The sequence below is a fragment of the Theobroma cacao genome, chromosome 1 (assembly GCF_000208745.1).
Source record: "Theobroma cacao cultivar B97-61/B2 chromosome 1, Criollo_cocoa_genome_V2, whole genome shotgun sequence".
Classification (NCBI taxonomy): domain Eukaryota; kingdom Viridiplantae; phylum Streptophyta; class Magnoliopsida; order Malvales; family Malvaceae; genus Theobroma; species Theobroma cacao.
In genome coordinates, this window is record NC_030850.1 from 10,200,617 (window position 1) to 10,218,421 (window position 17,805).

The 17,805-nt window shown below is 33.3% G+C and overlaps 2 protein-coding genes across 2 annotated transcripts; both read left to right on the forward strand.

Moving 5' to 3' along the window:
* On the forward strand, positions 2,307 to 14,954 carry LOC18612206 (DExH-box ATP-dependent RNA helicase DExH6). Its single transcript, XM_007048869.2, has 14 exons — positions 2,307 to 2,570; positions 3,143 to 3,233; positions 3,422 to 3,734; positions 3,876 to 3,950; positions 4,189 to 4,233; positions 7,607 to 7,697; positions 7,821 to 7,879; positions 8,346 to 8,477; positions 10,062 to 10,114; positions 11,135 to 11,168; positions 11,311 to 11,400; positions 11,479 to 12,480; positions 12,600 to 13,706; positions 13,862 to 14,954. The coding sequence occupies exons 1-14, from the start codon at positions 2,486 to 2,488 to the stop codon at positions 14,306 to 14,308; spliced, it is 3,624 nt and encodes a 1,207-aa protein (XP_007048931.2). The 5' UTR covers positions 2,307 to 2,485; the 3' UTR covers positions 14,309 to 14,954.
* Positions 14,950 to 15,712, forward strand: LOC18612207. The gene has a single exon (XM_007048872.2). The coding sequence runs from the start codon at positions 15,066 to 15,068 to the stop codon at positions 15,663 to 15,665; it is 600 nt and encodes a 199-aa protein (XP_007048934.2). The 5' UTR covers positions 14,950 to 15,065; the 3' UTR covers positions 15,666 to 15,712.

A 17,805-nucleotide genomic window follows, 5' to 3' on the forward strand; every position in this document is an offset into this window, starting at 1 on the left:
TGCTTATAGTTGTAGAGTAAAATGCTATTTAAAAGAGAGACAATCATAGCTTTATTTTCACAAGGAGAAGTTGGAACGCAACCAACACTAATGGGGAATATCAATTGGTAGCAATAGGATAACTTTTCTAGGTTAGATGCAATATCTCGACTTTCTTCTTCTTTGTCAATCCACTAGGTTATAATTCAAAGAATGACAAATCTTCTTCGTGAGATGCAGTATGATGAGTCACCACTCAAGGGAAGAAATGAAGGTTGAAGCAATAGAGTATGGGAAGTCAATCTTAAGTCCCGTTTGGTATTGAGGAAGTTAAAGCACTTTACAAGAATTTTAATTGGATGTAATCACTTTATTATGTTTGGTGTAACGCTTTTACAATGTAATGACATTGCAAGACCAAAAGGGAATGTGATTCCCTTTGGGTTGGAGGGAAAGTGACTTTCCCATGGAGGAGGAAAAGTTAAGAGAATTGGTTTGATAAATATACCCTTTCAAGTTAAATATTTAGTAAAAATAAATATTTAATAATTTTATGTATTTTAATATTTAAATAATTAATATTAAAATATTATGTTATTTTTATCATATTATTGTTTGTTATTTTAAAGATAAATTTGAAAAATTAAAATTTTATATTAAAAAATATAAATTTATTCAATTTTATATTTTCATACATAAAGATAATTTAGTACATTTACACTAAATTCCAATAAAATGCTTTCAAACCAAACTTTACAATGTAATCCTTCTAGCAATCACATTCTCCATAATTATCACTTTCTCATGTTATACCAAACGCTGTAAAGTTATCTTTTAGTAATTACATTTCTAGCAATTACATACTCAGTAATCACATTCCCAACAATAACATTTTCAGCAATGTACTAAATGCAATCTTATATGGAAGAAAGAAGTCGATTCACTGAGTTTGATGCTTTCTTGGTGATTTCCTCACAAGCGTCTGACATCACATTTGGTTCACGTAATGGAATAAAATAAGAATAAAATAGTTATTTCATAAAAATAGAATAAAATAATAATAATTATTATATAGTTTAATTCATGTAATGAAATTGTTATTCAAACATATTTCAATTTTTGTTTAGTAAAAGTAACTTTGGAATAACAAATGAATAAGTGCTAAAAGAAACAAAATACCCTTTATTGTAATTTTTGGTTTTAATATGAAATATTAATATTTTGATTATTTATTTAAAAATATTGATAATTTTTACTTTTTATTTTATACTATCTTGTCTCTATTTTTATTTTTGAAAATATCAAAATATTAAAAATTTATAATTTATTTAAAGTATTAATAATTTATAATGAAAATATTGATAATTTTTAATAATAGTTTATTAATAATTTATAATTAATTTTTTAATAATTTATCTCTATAATTTTGTGATATAATTGAAATATTAATTTGTTTTTGATAATTTATATAAAGTATTAATAGTTTATAATTAAAACATTAAGAATTCATTATAAATTTTTAATAATTTAAAATAAAACATTAATAATTTGTTAACATATTTTAGTATTTTCTAGTAATTTATTAATAATTTAATTATAACTTTTAATAATTTTTAAAAGATTAATAATTTATATATAATATTTTAATTTATAATTAAAATATTAATAATATTGATAATTTATAATTTTTCCTTTTTTAAAATAGTTATTTTACAAAATGGTTAAGGAAAGTTTTGTTCAAAAAGTTTTTAACTTATTTTGACACATGCAAAATAACTAAAGTTGTTTTTATACTAAGTACAAGTATTTTTATATTTCGACTTATAATATCGATTGTCCACTTTGCAAGTGAAAAATATAATGATGTGTTGGTCTCTATAGTTATCAATATCTATTTTTTTTAATAAAACATTAATTAGAAACAATTTAAGAATAATATTTTAATACAATAACAATGATATAATTATAAATTTTCATAATTTCTCTTTGCAAAACATATGATAGTTCATAAACTTATTTATTTCGTGTAACCAGCATTTTCAAGCCGTACGAAAATAAAAGAATATTTTTTATTAAGTGTAAATGCTTAAAATGCAAAATCTATCTCAATTGGCTTGTAGAAAGAAGTGATCTTAAATGAAGATGTAGAAATTGGAGAAAAAGAAGAGGAAGAAAGGTGGAAAAGGAAGGACAAAAAATAAAATTGAAAGAATTGAAAATGAAAATAATAATAATAATAATTTTAAATCTGATGTCATATTTATTATTTAAAAATAAAATAGTTTCAAGATGTAGAGGATGTTTAAAAATGCAAGAAAGTGGGAAGGCATATTCCTTTGTTAGGGCATAAAGAGCAAAAACCCTTTGAAAGAAACCGCCTCTCCTTGCAAGAGTTTCACTTGCTTTCTTTCTTCTTCTTCTGGTATCTCTTTGCTCTCTGCGTCTGTTTTTCGCGATTAACTAAATAAAACGGGGCAAAGAAAAAGAAAAACAAAGACGGCGAAAGATGGGAAAGAAGAAAAGCGTCGCTGAATCCACGAGGATCCAATTGGCCCAAACACTTGAGAAGTTTCGTGAATCGAAAGATGAAGGTTTTGTTCTGACTCTCTCTCATATTTCGATTTTTTGAGATAAAGTGCATGAGAAAGAGTGAGACTTTATAGCTTTTTTTCCTTTTTTTTTTTTTGTATTGAGTGTCTTAAGACTATGGTTTTTTGAATTCTTTTTGGTTATTTTTAAGGTATAAGATTGATTAATAATTTCTTTGGAATGCGTTCTTCAAAATTACAACACTTTGTTAGCTGCTTCTGAAATGAATGTGTGCCAGTATTTGTGGCAATTGAAGAGATGGAAGATTTTTAGGGTTTGGAAATGTTGGAACTTAATGCTAGTAGCCTAAATTTTGGTTTCTGAATGCCAAGAATTGAAGAAAGTTATGTCTTGTTTGCTTGTAAGGATCTTTACATTGAACACAATGGTTTGCCTTTTTTTAATGATTATTTAGGTGATTAGTACTCCTTAATGTTGAATGGATAGAAAGATATTGAAGAATGCTATTTGCTTCTTATGCAACAAACCTTCTTGTAAAGTTGCACAGCCCGTAGTATCTTTTTGGGGTTAATTTTTTTCATTAATTTATCAATTTTTGGATGCTTTTTTGTAGTGTATACCTTTGATTCCACCCTTTCAAACAAAGAACGAGCACTCGTGCACAGGGCATGCCGGAAAATGGGTATGAAATCCAAAAGTTCTGGGTAAGTGTTAATTGCTAGTTTCATCTATGACTAATATTGCTAACATTACAGTTAACAATGTTACTAGTTTTATCTATTCCTGCTTTGTGTGGAATGAAAGCTTGCTGCTTTTTTTGTCTTGAATGTGCTTTAGTAATTTAATTTTCCAATATGGGTTTGTAAGAGTCTGAATATTTCTTTTTTTTCAGGCGTGGGAGCCAGAGACGTATCTCTGTCTACAAAATTAGAGGGAAAGTCGACAATATGAAAGGGATGGAGAGTCTCACGAATATGACATTTTCAGGGGGGGCACAAGTGGTTTTGCAGGACTTATTTACACATTATCCACCTGATGATGGAGAGCTTGGAGAGAAATTAGTTGGAAAATATAGTGGAAAAACTGCTAAAGTACGAAAGAAGAAAGATGATATTTTCTCCAAGCCATTGATGAGTGACACTGAGATTGCAGAGAAGGTTAAAACACTTGCATCTAGGATAGAGAAGGATCCTAATTTGAGACAGGTTCTTCCTTACAAGCTGACTTAGAAAATTTGGCTGTGTGCCGTTTACTTTTACTCTGTTGTGCAGCAAGGGAAGATTTTGTACTTTCTGTAAATTACTTTGTGACTTGTGAGTAAAACTTTTCTGACATCATGCATGCAGATTAATGAAGAGATGTCGAAGCTGCCAATTGCTTCATTTAGGGATGTGATTACGTCCACAGTAGAATCTCATCAGGTCACTTTTTTTCCTTTTATGTATTTGTTTTTAAGATGTATCTCCTTGGTATGCAGATTTCAGAATGTAGTAGAAGTACAAAGTTTTTCCTTTTAGTATTTCTCCGATTAATTTCTATCTTTGTCTCAATGCATGTGATTTGTTATTTTCCCAATGAGAAATCATATTTTCCAACTAGAGCTGGATGATTGGAATGTCATATTGTTATACTTATAGTTTCTTCTAAATTCCAATATAGGTTGTGCTCATTTCTGGTGAGACTGGATGTGGAAAGACCACACAGGTAACCAATTCTTTGCTCTGTCTTCTTTATGGTATATATAATATAACATGTTCAATTATCTGTTTTAAAAAATACTCCTTTCTGTCTTTTTTGTTTTTTGATCAGTCTGCACAGACAGAATAACAATATTCCACATGATGAATATAAAGCTGGGATAGATGCTAATCTATACATTTTGTGCTATGTTACTTCTAGGATTATTAGTAGAAAGTTGGAAGCAGGGATTAGTGAAGGCTTTTCTTTATTTGTCTCCTATTGTTCACATGTTAATGCTTATGATGACGCCTTGTTTTAGAGTTGAGCGTCAAACTCTAAGCTTTTTGTCTATGCCTTGTTTTGGAGTTGACCGTCAAACTCTAAGCTTTTTGTCTATGCCTTGTTTTGGAGTTGACCGTCAAACTCTAAGCATTTTGTCTATGGGGACAATCAATCAAATGACAATAGAGTTCATGAATATCAATATGAATGAAATTTTGCTTAAAGATAATAAACTAAAACTTACTATATAAATCTAAAAGAAAGCATATACAATATTTTAAAAAACTTATTTATATATTATAAATCTATATAATTAAATAAAGCCAGAAGTAAGGTATGATGCTCATTCTCTTAAAGAAAATAACATCAATAACCAGTTCCTTTTATAGAAGTACTAACTACCTCAAAGTTATATAGTATGTGATTCAAATTATACTGTGGTACTATGCCACTCTATCTGCCTTTCTTCTCTTTATTCTCTAATTCTCGCCCCCTTTTTTTTTTTGACTGAGCCATTTTGAAGTAATTGTCCCTTAAAGCTTTGAGTAATAGACATACAGCAATGATTCCATTCGAGGGATCTGTCACTTGTAGCAAGTTGGTATCCTCACATTGAAAATGGGTCCTTTTTGCACTTTTATTTGTGATAATTTAGGTATATAAGAATTTCAAAGCCTCAGTTGACTATCTTTCACTTTTTTTTTTTTTTTTTGTGATTCTATATTACTTTTTTGGATTCATCTGGTGAGAAGTAAGACAGCATGGTGAAGGTTTTTTGTTTCCTGGGGTGCACAGGAGTTATTTTTACTTATTGGCTTTTGGGCATCTCATGTTGACTATTATTTATATCCTTTGTTCTTTTTTTTTTTTGGTTTTACACTTTCCTTTATCTGGCCATTCATCACACCTCCTTTTGGTTTATTTAGGAATCTATTCTTTATCCTAAATAGAGGAAAGGAAAGAGGAATGTGACTTCATATCTAGTAGAACTTTTCACTTTGTCTACAAATTAAATCTTAAGAAGCTTCCTAAAAACTGGATCACTTATGGGATCTAATAGTTGGCTGGTCCAATGGTCAGTTCAGTTTACTAAATTTATGGTTAGATCTGCCATTACTTGATCATTATAGCATACATTATTTAAAATATGAGCATATTACTACTCACAAATTGAAAAGGTAATTAGTAATTTTCGCTGTCTTTGGTCTTGTCCCATGTTTGGTTAATCACTCTGCAACAGCGCCCAATTCTGTTGCAACTTGCACCTGTGGTTAACCAACTACTATGCTTTACTAATTGCATATGTTATGACTGCTTTTGACAGCTGCAATTCTCCTTCAACTATATTAGCAGCATATAAGCAAGTGAAATGAGTCCTATTTAACGGGTTCTATTGATAACCAACATGATGAAACTCTCAACCATGAATTTTAAGCAAAGATAAATATGTGTTTTAAAAAAAGATGCAGAAGTTAGATTTTTAGGTGTGGGTAGAGTACCAGAGCTTCTCCAATTTCATCACTGGAAGGGTTCCCCTAGCTTGGTAATAAGAGCCGTAAAGTAGGAACAAAGCAGGCACCAGAAGCTAAACATACGGCCCAAATTACATTATTGGTTTTTATTGCTTAAAATTTACTTACCTTACAACTATAGAGATAAAAACTAATTATTTTAGCTTCTCTTGGATGGTATTCTAGTGGGACATGCTTTATTGAAAGCACATTCGAGTATCTCAGCGAAAATCATCAGAACTATTAGGAAGGACTTCTAGCCTTGGGTGGGCCTTTGGATGCTGCACCAAAATGCTACATTAGTTTTGGGAATAAGAGGCTGTGTGAGAATGCCATTTTTTCTACCTGTGACTGTGAGGTAAACTAATAAAGGATTTAGAATGACAGAAATTTGGAAGCCAAAGTGCTGGGATCTTGTCAGCACGCTAACCTTTTCTCAGCTTACTTGGATAATGTTGGTTTTCCTACTGAGGTTTCTCAGTTGGTGCTCAGACCTGTGACTTGCATGTGAAGTTTTTCCTACTGGCTTATTCTTTGATTTTCTCTCAGTTTGTCTCTATCAGCTTGCAAACTCATAGCATTAGTTATACTCTTGCACAGCTTGATTTCTATCTTGAAATTACAGTAGTTTACAAACATCTCAGTTGCTACTTTTGAGTTTTTGAGATTTTGTCTAATATGAGGAAAGGAGTCGTAGGATGTTTATGCTAAACTAATAGACTGCTTTCGAAGGAGTAGCATAGTATTAAATCATGAACTTTTTGGAATATTAGGATCGTAATTCTGGATTTTCACAATGAGCTTCCACCACCTATGTTGCTCAAACTTGTCAAAAATTGAGAAGTATTGGTGTTGACATGACACAATTCTGGACATGATCCGGGATTTGTGTCTGACACAGCATAAAACTTTCAGACTTGTCTTAATCGCATGACCAGAACCCACTGCCAGCAAGAGATTTCTAGATTGGTGCTACCATCACAGGTAAGGAGAGAGAGGTGAGAAAATATTGGGAAGATTATGGAGAGAGAAAACGAATCAATGAGTAAAGAAAAAGAAAAGAGAAAGTGAAACAGAGATGAAATAAAGAAGGATGAATGTGGCTGATCGATCCCCTTGTCTTTGCTGCATAGATGTAGAAGGAAAGACCCATTTTGCTATGTTATGAGGGAAGAGGAGAACAGAAATTAGATGACTTTACATTAACCATATGCACAACCATGGAATTTTGGACTTCCCCTACAAATTAAGCTGATTTTAAGCATATGCATGAGAACAGATCAATATATTCACCATCACTTACAATCATCATGTTAATTGAAATCACCTCTTACAATCAAACAAATAATTCATTTAACTAAATGTGTATATTATACTTAAGAATAATTGAGTCCCTGCAACTGTATCCTTCACTTGAATTGTTTTTTGCTGTATCCTTGTGTCTTATGTTCAAGGCCATTGATGAGTCAGACATCTAGACAAATACCTGCACCTGACACCTGTACTAAGTCTGAGCAACTGAGTCCACTTATCCATGAAAAACATAATGTCAGATTCTTTTGTTTTTGGGTTTGTGACTTATATTTGCAGTACATGTGGTCCAGGTCCCGCAATATCTATTGGACTATATGTGGGGAAAAGGCAAGGCTTGTAAAGTAGTGTGTACTCAGCCTCGGCGTATATCAGCTACATCAGGTGCAGATATCTTTGACCTGTAATTTCCTTGTTCTACCATTTTTCCTGATTTTTTTTGCTTCCTTTAATCTTCTGCTTTTATGGTGTGCAAACTCTTATATTCTTGATGTTTTCTTTATCTAGTGTCTGAGAGAATCTCTAATGAAAGAGGAGAAAATGTTGGGAATGATGTTGGATACAAGGTACTGTTACTAAACCTTTTTGAATATGCAAGCATAATGTGAATCATACTTGTTAAAATTATGGCAGAAATTACTGCTTGCTTCTCTCTGCCTTTTAACTGCATGAAAATGGTAAAATCAGAGGTGCAGAGGTACTCTTAGCAGAAAGCATTGAACCATCATTGTACCATTTGTTCAAACGTTGGAGTTGTTCTTTAAGAACTTAAGGAATTGGAACCAAATTAAATGTTAGTGATTTATAACATATTATTCTCTTGTTGTGGCTCCTTGCTTTTATCCTGTTTTTGAATTTATCCATAAGTTACTGTTTGCTGTAGTTTTGTCAAATATCTTGGACAATCTCTTGGTTAGGTGGAAATGCTGCATTTAGCTAATCTGACAATGAGCCATAGATTTTTCTTGGCTTTGTATGGTACAAAATTTAAATTTTATAACACGTTGCTAATTGTTATGAGTTTTTATGAAGATTCGCTTGGAAAGGAAAGGTGGTCGGCACTCATCGATTGTCTTCTGCACGAATGGGGTATTATTGAGGGTGCTGGTTTCGAACAGTAGGTCGAAGAGAGAAGACATTTCTGACATGACTCACATTATTATGGTATTTAACTTGTTCTTGTTTTGCTTGTAAATTTTCTCAGATCTGATTGTTTCAGTTGATTACAAAGACTTGCTAACTAACTTGCCTTTTTAAAGTTGGAACATTTAGCAAAATTGTGGGGGAATCTTTTTATGTGATATGGGCAGAAAACTATATTTCAAAATAAACTCAGGAGTCTTGGTAACCTATTCTTTACATGCTTGGGTTAATTTAAGTTAAATTTTAGCAAAATTGTGGGGGATTCTTTTAATATGAGCTGGGCTGAAAAATGTATTTCAACATAAACTCAGGAGTCTTTGGTAACCTATTCTTTACATGCTCGGGTTTATTACCTCTTGTCAAATTAGTATTAACAGTTTTAAAGTAGTATTGCCAGCATCCTTCACTAGAGACAGACTTATATTAGGATAGGGACAGAGGATAGTGGGGCCAACTGCCCCTACTGAATTCCTGGAAATTTCTTGGGTTTATTTATAAAAATGCCAGTAGTTTCACTAAAATCTGATTTTTATTTCCCACTCTATTTGAGAAGGAAATATATTGTGTGCCTTCTGGAGTATTTAATGGTACTGTGGTTCATCAATAAAAAGCTAAGGGTTATTGTGTAAAAGGCTATGTTGAAAATGAATGGAATGGGCTTTTAGTGGTTTGTCCATTTGAAGTGTGTGGTTCAATGGCATGTGCATGGGAATCTGAAGAAAGACAAGAAAAAGGGATGCAGGTTTCAAATTTAAGTCTTTCTGTGGACAAAAATTCCCTTCTATTAATACTACAAGAAGTATTTATAGTTCTAGAAAACTGAAATTAAACATTCTTTAACAAGTCTACCTAGTTCCTCCACTCAACAAAGTTTTGATCCAATTCTAAGCACTACTATCCTTTCCTGTTGAAATTTTCTGGGGCTCAACTAGCTTCTCTCAGCTGTTGCCTTTAGTCCAATGTCGTTTCTCATTTTGTTCTCTCCCTGTTCTTAAATTTAGAGATAAAACCTTATTTTGTGTCTTTGCTGGCATGTGTACTCTTTCTTTACACCTTTTAGCTACTCCTCGGAATTTTATAGCACCATGTTGGTTGTTCTTGCTATTTTTCCTTTTCTTTTGGGTCTCAAATCTCAACCTTATATTTTTATCTCCCCCAGGGGGTGCCCAGAAGAAAAAGAAAAGATTAGTGTTTGTCCTGGAGCTGGAGGACTGGAAAATGTTCTGTATTTCCTCAACTGTCAAGCTAGGATGAGTGATAGGAAAACTGATTACTATGTCAACAAAAATTTTAACATTAGGGGGATGATATAGTGGCCCTTCCATGCAAGAAAGATGTATTAGACTTGGCAATTAGTTCCTTTTTCAAGGATTGGTTCCTTCCAAAAATTTCAGAATATGTTTATCTGGTGTAGATGGGGTAATGGGGATCTCAACTAACTCAGTCTAGTGCTTGTCTTTCCTTTGAAACAAAAGTGTTTCTGATCATCTTTATTTTATTTTCAAAGCCATATATTTTTCTTTATGGTTCTCATATCTGTATGCACCTTTTTGTTCGGGTTATAATGGCTTGCAATTGTAGTTACTAATTTTCTGAATTTTCTAGGATGAAATTCATGAAAGGGACTGCTTCTGTGATTTCATGCTGGCAATTATCAGGTACATGTTCTGTGATTTAAAATTTCACTTTCTTTGCTTGCTTTAACTAGCATCAAGTTTTTCCTAATACGTGTCTTTAGTTAAGGTTGAAATTGTTAAGGATCCATGATTCGAGCAGAGTTTTTTTTTCTGAAGTAATTTGGTATGATAAATATGGCATGTGGACCAGGCAATTCTTTTTTCGTGTCTTAATCGTGTCGATACGATTGAGACACGAAATACGATAAGGCTAAACAGGAACATGATACGAATGACTATTCGTGTTAGCATCTGAAACATATACACGGATATGTTTAATAATTGTGTAACATGATACAGCTGACACGTTTATTAAACGTGTCAAGATTTTTTATACGACATGACATGATTAATAAACACAATTAAACAAAATACAATTTTTCCTAACATGGTTAACACATTTAACATGATTAACTCAAAAGATTTACAATTAAATATAATTTTGTTATTCAAATTTGAAATCAATAATTATAAAAACAATTATAACAAAATATTGATAACATCAAATATAATAAAATTCAACATAAATAACATATATAAAATTTATTATCATATTAATAAAATCCATCGTTAAGATTAAATTGTCACTTATACATTTTTAAACACAATAATACATTTAACACGATTAATTAAACGTGTTAACCATGTCTTACCATGGTTAAGACACGAAAAACAATAAGGCTAAACCTAAACCTGTTTAACTCCGTATTTCTTGTGTCATGTTATTGTGTTGTGTCCAAAATTGTCAGGCCTAAGGGCATGGCAGTTGTATCCATTCTCTTGCTGGGCCTCACCACTAGTCACTTAGCTTCTTGTATCCAGCCACAACAGCTATGAAAAATGTAGGCGCACCCTTAGCAATATATCTTATTATCAAGTCAATTATTTTTTCCCTAGACAAGTGCTACTGGTTAATTGTATCGGCATGTTGTCTTAAAAGATGGAAGATAATAGTTTAATTGCATGTTTGACATTTTAATGTTTCTCTATGTCAATATGCAGGGACATACTTCCTTCATATCCTCACCTACGGCTGGTTAGTTCTAGCCCTCATATGTTATATTTTATCTTTTGGAGGATGATTGCTCCAATTTTCTAGTTAATAAATATTCATGGTCATCATTGAAAATTTTGATTGCAATTAATTGCTTGTTCCTTTTTGTTTTATAATCCAATAGGTATTAATGAGTGCTACTCTTGATGCTGAACGCTTTTCGCAGTATTTTGGTGGTTGCCCAATTATCCATGTCCCTGGGTTTACATATCCTGTAAAATTCTATCACCAATTGTCTGCCATTTTATTTAGATTGGATCACATCATAATTTTCTGGCTATTCTTAATTCAGGTAAAAGCTTTCTATTTGGAGGATGTGCTTTCCATCTTGAAATCTGCAGACAATAATCATCTTATTTCAGCTAGTGCAAGTGTCCCAAATGAAGACCCAGAATTAACAGAAGAAGATAAGATTGCATTAGATGAAGCTATTTTGGCTTGTACAACTGATGAGTTTGATCCCCTTCTCGAGTTGGTTTCTGTTGAAGGAGGGTCAAAGGTTCATAATTATCAGCATTCTTTGACTGGACTAACACCTTTAATGGTGATTGCTGGAAAGGGTAGGGTGGCGGATGTTTGCATGCTCCTCTCATTTGGTGTGGACTGCCATCTAAGGTCCAAGGATGGGAAAAGAGCTTTGGAGTGGGCCGAGCAGGAAAACCAGCAGGAAGCTGCTGAAATAATAAAAAAACATATGCAAAGTCTCCTTTCCAATTCTGGGGAACAACAACAGTTACTGGATAAGTATATAGAGGCAGTTGATCCAGAAATTATTGATGTTGTTCTTATTGAGCAGTTATTAAGGAAGATATGCATCGATACAAATGAAGGAGCTATCCTTGTTTTCCTTCCTGGGTGGGAGGATATAAATAGAACCCGAGAGAAATTACTTGCCAACCCCCTTTTCAAAGATTCTTCCAGATTTATTATAATATCTCTGCACTCAATGGTTCCATCTGCAGAGCAAAAGAAGGTTTTTAAACGTCCACCCATTGGTTGCCGCAAAATTGTCCTTTCAACCAATATTGCTGAAAGTTCCATTACGATTGATGACGTTGTCTATGTTATAGATAGTGGTCGAATGAAAGAGAAAAGCTATGATCCTTATAATAATGTATCAACTCTTCAGTCTTCTTGGGTCTCCAAAGCAAATGCCAAGCAACGAGAGGGGCGTGCAGGCCGATGTCAGCCTGGAACTTGTTATCATCTTTATTCAAAGCTTCGAGCAGCTTCTATGCCAGACTTTCAAGTTCCAGAAATTAAGAGAATGCCGATTGAGGAGCTTTGTTTGCAGGTAATCTGTTTTGCATTTTACTTATTTTAAACAAAAAAGAGAGAGGGTGGGGGGAAGGAAGGTAAGTAGGTTTAGGGTAAATGTTACAGTTTGTTGCATGATTTTGTTCCCATTGGCAGGTGAAGTTGCTTGACCCAAATTGCAAAGTAGAGAATTTCTTGCAAAAGACATTGGACCCTCCTGTTTCTGAAGCTATACGTAATGCAGTTAGTGTTCTTCAAGATATTGGGGCTTTCTCATATGATGAGGAACTGACTGAACTTGGAGAGAAGCTTGGTTATCTTCCTGTTCATCCATTGACAAGCAAGATGCTTTTCTTTGCCATATTGATGAACTGCCTTGATCCGGCTTTAACCCTAGCATGTGCCTCAGACTTCAGGGATCCATTTGTACTTCCCATGTTTCCTAACGATAAGAAGAAGGCTGCCGCTGCTAGGGAAGAGCTTGCATCATTGTATGGTGGGCAAAGTGATCAGCTGGCAGTCATAGCTGCTTTTGAGTGCTGGAAGCATGCAAAAGAAAGGGGTCAAGAAGGACGTTTTTGTTCGAAATACTTCGTCTCTTCAAGCACCATGAATATGCTGTTTGGCATGCGGAAGCAGCTCCAGGCTGAACTGATGCGGTTTGGGTTTATTCCAGATGATGTCTCAAGTTGTAGTCTGAATGCACATGATCCTGGGATACTTCACGCAGTCCTTGTGGCTGGTTTGTATCCAATGGTGGGGAGGTTGCTCCCTTTAAGACAGGGTAAACGATTTGTTGTAGAGACTGCTGGTGGCAGTAAAGTTCGGTTACACTCTCACTCAATTAATTCTAAGTTATCACTTAAGCAATCCAACGATTGCCCTTTGATAATGTATGATGAAATAACCCGTGGAGATGGGGGTATGCACATTAGGAACTGTACTGTCATTGGGCCACTTCCATTGTTACTGCTTGCAACAGAGATCGCTGTGGCTCCTGCTAAAGGGAATGATGACAACGAAGATGATGATGATGACGACGAAGATGATGATGGAAGTGATGATGCTGATGAGTGTGACACCGATGGAGATGAAATGTTGATGGTTAGTAAGTCAGGTGGAAATGAAGAGAAGGTCATGTCCTCTCCTGATAATTCTGTTATGGTAGTTGTTGATCGGTGGCTTTCATTCAGATCAACAGCATTTGATGTTGCTCAAATCTACTGCTTGAGAGAGCGATTATCTGCAGCAATCTTATCCAAGGTAGGTACTTCCGGTGTTTTTATGCGCGTAATAGCTAAAATGCACCTTGCTCACCTTCCCTTTCTTTTGATTAATATTAAAACACATATTTAGCTTGTGCAGCCCAGAAATGTTTTATTTCTGCTTGTTCTTATATTTTGATTGACTTTTTCCAGGTTTTGCATCCACACCAAGTTCTTACTCCTGTTCTTGGGGCTTCTATATATGCAATAGCCTGCATTCTGTCTTATGATGGGCTATCAGGTATCTCAACCCGAGCAGAATCTGTGGATTCACTGACTTTGAAGGTACGTGCTACTGAGATTGACAAACCCTTGCCAGGGAGGAGAGGTTCGGGTCCAAATACAAATAGGTTACCAGTTGACAGGTCAAGTTACTGGAAAGCTGAAGTCCATGCATATGAGGCTGTAACAGATGGAACTGAGCCCTCAAGCTGCAACAAACAGGCACCAGTAATGTCAGTTGGGACGAGCCTACAGCAGGCTTCATCCCAAGGCCCCATTTCAGTTGCTTCTGGTTCAGGCGTGTCTAAATTACAGGGTCAGGGTTCCAGGGAAGAGTCTTGCAAGCGGCGACGTGGGAGCGGGAAGAGGTCGAAATAGTGATGGTGGTAAAATGTTATGTTGTAAACAAGAAGGTGAATAGGGATGAAGCTGATCGTCCTAAAGGGCTAATCAGAGTAGGAGACAGATAGTGGTGTAGGTGTGGCCCAATAGTTTTGAAGGTTGTGCATTCCATTCAACCACTCAGTGATCTTTGCTTGAGAATCGTTTTCCGAACTACATGCTAACATAAGAGTCGATAGTTACATGGACTCTAGTATTACTACTAACCAATGGCATCCAAATAGCCATTTTATATAAGTTTTCTGCATGATTAATATTTGTTCCAATTAACTTTTCCAGCAAAATTAATTGGAAAGTTAACCATTAGTCATTCTTTTATGCATTATTCAAACGGCTTCAGATTTAAAAGGGTTTTGGTACCCATCTTCTGGACCTTCTCTCATGCATGTTTTTCCAGTCTGCTGTTACTTGAGCAGCTACATACGTCTAGGTTTAACCCTTAAAAGCTTCATCGATACCATCATTATCCTCCAAGTCTCCATCTTCCTTGACTAAACTGATGTCCACCACAAATTCTATTTGGATGTACCATTGCTTGCAGGTTATTTATTCTATATCTATGTAAGTAACGGTGGTTGAAAATTTTGGGGTTGGGAGTGACCTTGTATTATGGATTTGTTCATTTGAAGCCATATCTTTATAATTGGTTACGGTTTCTTTGTTTTTGTTCTACACTGAAACCTTATCTTCGAGATTATACTTCTTTAACATTATTATCCCGTGCACAGAGAATATGGCCAAAGAATTACAAGAGGAAAGGAAGCCATTGGTAATAGCAATGAAAGGCCATCCTGGCACTGGCAAATCCACTTTAGCCCACGCCTTAGCCTCAACTCTCCAAATCCCTCTCATCGACAAAGACGACATCCGCGACTCCACTTTTCATCTCCAGCAACAATCTTCTTCCCTCCTCAACGACCTCTCCTATGAAGCTATCTGGCGAGTTGCCTCCACTCAGCTCCGCCTCGGCCTCAGCCTCGTCATCGACTCTCCTCTCTCTCGTAGAACCCATCTCGACCGTTTGTTGAGCTTGTCAGCCTCGGCTGGAGCCCGCCTCGTGATATTGGAGTGTAAGTCGTTGGACGAGGCCAAGTGGCGGGAGAGGCTGGAAGGGAGGGAAAAGAGTTGGCACAAGCCACCCAGTTGGGAGGAGCTTGAGAAGTTGGTGAAAGGGTATAGCGGATGCACGGAGTATGATGTTGGGGATGTGCCCAAGATGGTGGTTGACACGACGGCGCCCAATGTTGGGGTGGCGGAGTTGGTTCAAAGTGTCGTGGACTTCATTGCTTCTTGTTGTGGCAGATTCCCAACATGTGTCCCATGTACTTCTTAAAACTTGTATAGCATGTTTGGTTTGGGGAATGACTTATTTTCAATGAATTTTTGTTCCTTTATTTGGTTAAAAAATGATCCAAGAAATAGCCATTCCATAGGAATTGCTATTCTTCAAAATCTTTCAAAATCAAGGAATAGTTAATATCACCTTTTCCTATGATATTAGCTATTTCATAGTTGAAAAATAAATTTAAAAATTAATAAAGATAAAAATATCCCTTACAAGTTTAAAAATTTACAACTTTATTAATATAAAATATTATTTTTCTCTCTCTCCTCTTTCTCTCACTTGATTCTAATTTTTAATAAAATATTAATATTAAATTATAAAATAAATATTAATATTTAAATTATCAATTATTAATAAAATAAATTATAAATTATTCCTATTTAAAAACAAAATAAATTAAAATTAAACTAAAACATAATATCATTTAAATTAGATAAACAATATTAATAATTAAATAATCAATTATTAATATTTAAATTAATTACCAATTATTAATATTTAAAAAATAAAATAAAAAATTAATCATAATAAAATTTAAATTAAATAAAATATTAATATTTAAATTATCTATTATTAATATTTTAAATAAATAATCAATTATTAATTTTCAAAAATAAAATAAAATAAAATAATTGATCATCATAATATTTAAATTAAATTAAATATTAATATTTTAAAAAATAAATAAATATTAATATTGAAATTATCAATTATTAATATTTTAAATAAATTATCAATTATTAATATTTTAAAAATAAAATAAAATAAAAATTAATCATAATAATATTTAAATTAAATAAATGTTAATATTTAAATTATTAATTATTAATATTTTAATTAAATTCTAGATTATTAATATTTAAAAAATCTAATAAAAATAAAATGTCACATAAATAATAAAGGGTGTTTTTGTCTTTTTATTTTCTATTCCTTTCTTATTCCAAAATTATTGTTATCAACCAAACACTACAATAAGTCATAATAATTATTCCTGTCCTATTCCCTTTGTCATACCAAACTAAGTAATAACTATTCTATTCTATTCTCACCTCATTCTATTCCCACATAATAACTATTCTATTTCATTCCTGTTTATTCCGCCAACCAAACGTACCAGTATTACCTTGTTTTTTTTTTTGTACACAAGAGCAAGGAAAAGGCAAAATATTTAGACTGTGATATTACCAAGGACAATTGTTGTGGAATGTACCCTCATTTATGGAATGTCTATATTTTAAGTAGCACAAAATTTTATATATGAGGTAATTTATTAATAAAGTAATTATTTTTATGTATATAAATATTTATTTATTTTTAATAGTAATTATATATAAATACAAGTAATATTTAAATACAAAATTGAAGTATAAATAATTCAAATTTTGTAATATAAATCTATAAATTATTCAATACTATTAGAATTACGAAAAATATTTTTAATCAAAGTAACTAATGTAATTGAAATTTTTATTTACAAATTGAATAAATCTAATTATTACTTATAATAAAAAAATATTTAAAATGACAATTTTGAAATAAGAGACTTCATTCCTTTTACAAAGTACGGAAGGGCAAAGGACAGCCAATGGAGAGAGGTGGTCGTGAATAAGAACGACAGACTTGAGTGAAAACAGGAGGGTCTTCACTGTGGAAAAAAATTATTTGTCCTTTATCTCCCACTAATATATTTTTCTTGTAGGTGTTTCCTGATCTTGGTTTTGCAGGTAGGCAATGGTGAAAACTTATTATTCTGGAGCGACAAATGGATTGAAAATGTGATCTTGGCTCAAGCGTTTCCAAAGATGTTCGCTCTTGTTAAAAATAAGAGCGAAAAGATTTATGAGTACGGTTCTTGGGAAATTGAATGCTGGACATGGAACACTGGATTGAGAAGAAGTCTTTTTCACTAGAAAAATGACCAATGGGAATAGATGAGCATGATCTTAAAGGAATTTTAGTTGAGCAAAAAGCTTAGGGATGAATTAATTTGGAAGGTGAAGCAGATGGAATGTACACTGCAAAAACTTTCACTAGACATGTCCTGGTTCCAACTGAAAAATATGGCAAAGTTTGGAAAGCGGTTTGGGCTGGTTTTGCTTCATGCAGAGTTGAATTTTTTGTATGGTAG